The 6000-nt window shown below is 35.8% G+C and overlaps 1 protein-coding gene across 1 annotated transcript in view; it reads left to right on the forward strand.

Moving 5' to 3' along the window:
• The window catches only part of ITGAV (integrin, alpha V), a 43835-nt gene extending 38368 nt beyond the window's left edge, over positions 1-5467 (forward strand). Inside the window, exons 26-30 of the mRNA XM_009890216.1 lie at positions 1368-1481; positions 3108-3221; positions 3316-3423; positions 4466-4588; positions 4978-5467. Coding sequence (XP_009888518.1) covers positions 1368-1481; positions 3108-3221; positions 3316-3423; positions 4466-4588; positions 4978-5073 — 555 coding nt within the window. The 3' untranslated portion in view covers positions 5074-5467. The remainder of the gene's footprint in view (positions 1-1367; positions 1482-3107; positions 3222-3315; positions 3424-4465; positions 4589-4977) is intronic.
• The last annotated feature ends 533 nt before the right edge of the window (positions 5468-6000 follow it).

The raw sequence follows: 6000 nt of genomic DNA on the forward strand, positions 1-6000 counted from the left end.
GTGGAATGAAATGTGTGTGTTTGTTTTGGAAACACACTCAAAATACCCAAATCCGTGAGGATATCTAACACGATCTGAGTTAAGCTTTCATCTGTTGCTGAGGAGCAAGACTGCACTGTTTGATAGTAGTTGTCAATGTATATAGCAGGTGAAATCAAAGGTAAACAATAGATTGTCAACCCAGAGATAAATCTGTCTTGTTTTGGTTTGTTTTGGTTCTTGTTCTTGAAGACTGTACTGTCTAAGTCCAAAGCAATGGAATCATATTGAATGTGGTAGTGAACAAAACCATTCCAGAGGCTTCTGGGCTATTCATGTAAATTTTCTGGGGTTTGTTTCTTAGAAGAAAATGGCACTATTTTTTCTATTACTAGCTTATTTAGGTCCTCATCCAAATGCTACAGAGGTCAATAGGGTGTTTCAGTGGGGCTATCACTGCCAGCAAAACATGCAGTTTGCAGAGTACAGAGCAGAAGAAACTTCTTTTTCCTAAGTTGGACTACACAAAGAAACACCAGATAAAAACCAGCAAGTTTGATTGAGAGTAGAGAGCTGAATTAGAACAAGTAGTAAAAATCAGTATATTAGTTCTAGAAGAATTTAAGCAAACGTATGTATAGAAACTCTGAGGGAAGATATTCCTCATATGGAACAACAAATAATACTCATATATCTTTGATAATCAGAAAGCAACTTTTGTGAATGTATAAATACAATTTCCTGTGCTTTTGCTATACCATTTGTAACAATATGTTTTTACAACTCTCTTTTAAGTTTTCTCACATAAATTTGTTTTGTAGAAGAAAAGTGGCATGGCTCTGCCTCTGCCTCTATTCCATGTGTAAATTTGCAATTTTACATTGGGAGTTTCTAAGGGATTACTGAAATGATTTATTAAACCTACTGTATACTTTTTCCACCCCCTCCTTAAAAAAGGTTTTATGTATGTCTGGACATGTATACACATGTACAGTGGTACATAGTACATCAGTACCATAATAGTACTATTTTTTCAGAGTTAAAAACTGAAATATAGAGGAAGAATCTTTAATAAAAGATTGCAAAATGTAATTATTTATTGCAGTATAAGAGTATTATTTTTTTTCTGTACAAGAAAAAATTTTGAGTTGAATAAGAATTAAGATATTCAAGGCCCTGTGTTAGCTCTTGGTAGAAATTTGCATCAGTGATCTAGAAAAGGCAGGAGTAACCTCTTAGTTACAGTTGTAGGTAAAGCCACGTTCTGAAGAGTAGCTAGGACAGAGAGAGAGAGAAACCTAATCGGTTACATATTTTCTTGACCTTAACTTTGAAGTCTGCAAATATCTAAATGTAAGAATTATTTGGGTTTCCTTGGTGTATCCTAGATTTCTGCTTCTAAAGATGATGATAAGAATGAAACACTTAGCAGGGAAGATAATCACGACCATCGTATCAGTCGAAGGGATATAACAGCCATTGAAGGAGATGTGCATACTTTGGTAAGCTTTCAGCATTGAGACGTTGATAATGTTTTCATTTTTTAATGGAGAGGTGAAAGCTCCACAAGATGAAGAATCATTTCAGAAAATCTGTGTTCTGCATTTAAATGGTTGACAGACAAAAAAGTCATATGCTCTGGAGCTGTTCTGTTTTGTTGTTGTTTCTTTTTTCCAACGTGCATCAGTTTTCCTCAGGGTAGTCAGCCTGTGAGGCATATGCCTGCAGTGTAGTGTTGCTATGTTTTAAGTCCTTAAAAACCAAGGCCAAGTTGGGCACTTCATTCAGTGTCAGTCTTCTATATTGTGCCATTCTCTGAATTTGAAAATCAATACTTTGTAGGCGGAAGGCTGGTAAAATAGGGTAACTGAGAAGAAGCAGGTGCGTGCTGCAGTCATCATCTTTGCTGCAAATTACAGTTGATTTCACAACACGTGTTTCCTGGGCGATCAGTGGACATTCTGCAATCAGACGTGTGGAGAACTTGTCCTTCCTAAACAAAATTGGAAATAGTCGGTAATATGAAGCAAACATATTACCGTATCACTGTCTTTTTAACTGCGCTTACATAAATGAACGTGTCTGCTTTGGGCAAGGCAGGACAGGCGGGCAGCTGTGAGAAATGCTTGGGAGTTTAGGGTGGACCAATGGGACTAAGGCAGTACCACCCTGATTCCAGAAATGTTTAGGCTCTGGATAGGACAAAAAAAAAAGGCTGAGCAAGGAAAGTGAAAATAGGAATTATTTTCTGATTTTTATGGTGAGAAAAGTTACTTTGGTGTTTTTTTAGGTATAAGCTGCAAATATTCTTCAGTATCTATAAATGCAGTTATGAATTTTTTTCCTTTTTTTGTTGTTTTGTGGTTGGTTTTTTGGTTTTGTTTTTTTTAAAGGCCTTGGGTTTTGCCAGACCTTCCCAATGACTTAGCAGGATTTCACCCCAGAGACTAATACCCAGTATTCATAATAATTTCACTGAGTTGTACTTACACTGGCAGGTGTACCTACATGTAGGTACAGTGCTTTTATCTATAGTACAGCTAAAATCACAATTATAAAATAAAGCCTTGTTTTGCTCTGCTTTCTTCTTGAAATACTGATGGTTTAGCGTCAATATAATGGATATTAATGGAAACGTGACTGAGAAAAGCCAGTGGAACTTCTGTAGTCCTAAGTATATGGCTTATAGATTACGTCAGTCGTAAGAAGACTGAATTGAATGCATTGAATGCAACAAAGCACATTTTGTTGGCACCAAGTGCAGCTAATTGCCATGAGTTTTCCTATTAAAAAACATGTGGAGGATGGTAATGGAAACTGATCAGAAGCCACCCCTCACCCTCCAACGTTTTTCCTATGTATGTAAATAAAGTATATTCTTTAAAGCTGCTGCCAGCTGTTTCACCATTGGGATTCAAGTGGCTCACATAATAATTTTCTGAATGCAAACTTATGGACCACTATAAGTAATTATTCAATGTTGGGGTTTATTTTTAATACATTAGAATAGTTTATGGTGCTTTGTCACAAAAATAGGACAATAAAGTATGTTTATGAGTAAAGTAGTGCCATTAATGACGTCTCAAATATTTCCATATTTGCAATATTCTTCCTATTTTTATATGCAGGGCTGTGGAACTGCTGATTGTTTAAAGATAGTGTGTCAAGTTGGCCACCTGGAAAGGGGGAAGAGTGCAATTTTGTATTTAAAATCACGCCTTTGGACCCAAACTTTCATGAATGTGAGTGACTGTGAATATTCTGTCCTTGTGTCAGTAACATAAAACCTGATTTTTGTATCCACATGCAATACTAATTTTCTTTTTTCTTACACAGAAAGAAAATCAGAATCACTCCTATTCTCTCAAGTCATCTGCTTCTTTCAATGTTATAGAGTTCCCTTATAAGAACCTTTCCTTTGAAGATATCCACAATTCTACAGTAGTAAGTCATTTATGTCCAGCTTGAGTTACCATACATAATTACTTCAAAATTAATACAAAAACAATGATTGTTGAGTAGGGTTTTTGTGGCTTAGTATAATTGTAATTTTATTAAACATTTGAGTCATATATTAATTTCAATTCTACACATACAATTGAGGGTAAACCAAAAATTTTTGTCCTAAAACTAGAGTTAGCAATATTTGTAGCTTTAAAGACTTAACTGAAAATGAAAAAAAAAAGATGAATGGTCTTAATGTTCTTGTTAATGCCATTATTGTTAGAGAAATATTTTAGTTGAAAATTGTCTTCTACTGTAGTAGCACTTAGAGCTTGAATAATGGAGCTTTATTTTATTATATGAAGTACTATGTGAATGTGGAACAAAAAGACCATCTGTGCCCTAGAGGGTTTCAAAGAGAAAGGAGTCAGGGTGCAAAGAGAAAGGAGGATACAGGCCATTTATTTGGGCTGCCAAATTAAAAGATTTTGGTAAGCACTATAGCATAAAAGATCTTAAGGGGTTGAAAAGGATTGTGATTGATTAATTTTTTTAATATGGTTTCTGATGCCTATCATTAACTGTTTTGTCTCTCCTACACCTTGTGGAGTTGATTTTTTGTTTCAATGAATACTGACTTTTAAGGAAATTTTTTTTTTTCCTGCCCTGGATTATTTTTCTCTAATTCCCAAATATTTCCAGATTCCTACAGTTCTAGTCAAAATCATCAAGCATTACAGAATACATGTTGCCATGGTGTCACTGGTTGCAAAAAGCCAAACCCAAGCCAAACAAAAAAAACCCAAACCCCAAACTCCTGTTTTTATTTAATTTGAAAACCCTATTAAAGTTGGGTCAGTGAAGCCTTTATGTCACTATTAATCTATAACTGTTAACTCACATTGGAGAGAAAAAGTAATTTATGATGGATCAAGATTATTTTATACACTATAGAATAAAGACACGCAAGACTTAAAATGGATGAATGAACTTGGCATGTCCCTGCTGAGCAAAGTGTGATTTTATTGTGTTTTTCTATTAGGTTACTACAAATATTACATGGGGCATTCAACCACAGCCTATGCCTGTGCCAGTGTGGGTTATAATTTTGGCTGTCCTAGCAGGATTATTGCTCTTGGCCGTTCTAGTATTTGTTATGTACAGGGTAAGTACTGTATTTTAGGTTTTGTATTGTTTTCTTTTCCCTACTTCTGATGTATTACTTCAGGTCATACCAGCATCTTGCAGAAATACCTTGGTCCCCCAATTATCTGAATCAGTTATGTTTTTGGGGAACAGTAAAAACTTTTCAGCTTTGTCAGGAAGAAGTTGAATAAAAGAGGATGTCTGTGATTGTGCTGAATTCCTCAGTTTAATTTTTCAGCTGATATTTATTGGCTTTGGAGGTCAAAAATAAGGAAAATGAGAGTACGAGGGGAAATAATCAAATAACTAATTAGTTCAGACCTGATCAAGAAGCAAAGAGAAAGAGAAAGGATGTGTTTATGTTTTGAAAATCACAATGAAATTTCTTTATTGTTCTCTCAATCACAGATGGGCTTTTTCAAACGTGTGAGACCACCTCAGGAAGAACAAGAAAGAGAACAACTGCAACCACATGAGAATGGGGAAGGAACATCAGAAGCTTAAGCAGAGTTTTATCTGTAAGACATTCTGAAATTTTAAAATGCCTACGTCTTGGTTACGAATATTGGTTTCCCCCTTAAGTAAAAAACACTCATGACTGCAAAGCTGCTGATCTCAGAAGATATCGGTGCATACAAAATAAGAGCAATATATTTAAATTCTCCTTTTTGTATTAATTATGTTCATACATGTGACTAATGCATCTGCACTGATTTGTGTGTGAAGAAATTAAGTAATATGTAGTGCTATGATTTTGCTTATTGGGATGTAGGAGACCTCATCTGTTTTGATTCATGGACCAACTTTACATGAATTGCTACAGAGTCTGCGTTTGCTCTTGAAGCCAACAGCTTCCATAGATACTTGCAGGATTACACATTTAGTTTCAATTGATTTTTGTTGGAGTACACTACATTTCATTTCCTAGTTCTTGAAAGCTGGTTGCACAAAAAAAAAAGAACATAGCTTGTTTTACAAAACTGAAAAATATTATTTGACCCATTAACTCTACTGATGATTTTTCCACCTGCTCAAAAAATACAAGAGATTATTCAGTGGAATCATTCCCATCTGATACTTATTCTGCATGTCTTTTCCCCCTCCTTCTTTGTCATCTGTCTTGTGGTTTCCCTCTAGACTTTGCAAATATTGTTCTCCAGGTCCTATGTCTCTTACTGTAGGGATCAAGCCTACAGAAATGGAAGTGAGCAGTAGAAAGCTGGGGATGTTGTACTTTCTATGGGACCTAGTGGAAAGATTCAGGGCAAGATCCAACGACTCTGCTCTGTATTTCCATGGAGCAGGATCCAGGTATTCCACAGAATTCTTGGCAGCATGGATCCATTCAGGTACTGCCAGGGACAAGATGTTGGACTGTAGCTGCCAACAGACGTGCCTGATGAGAAAACCCATAGGCTTTATGCTCACGAG

This window comes from Charadrius vociferus, unplaced genomic scaffold (genome assembly GCF_000708025.1).
Source record: "Charadrius vociferus isolate BGI_N301 unplaced genomic scaffold, ASM70802v2 scaffold147, whole genome shotgun sequence".
In the NCBI taxonomy this organism is placed as follows: Eukaryota; Metazoa; Chordata; class Aves; order Charadriiformes; family Charadriidae; genus Charadrius; species Charadrius vociferus.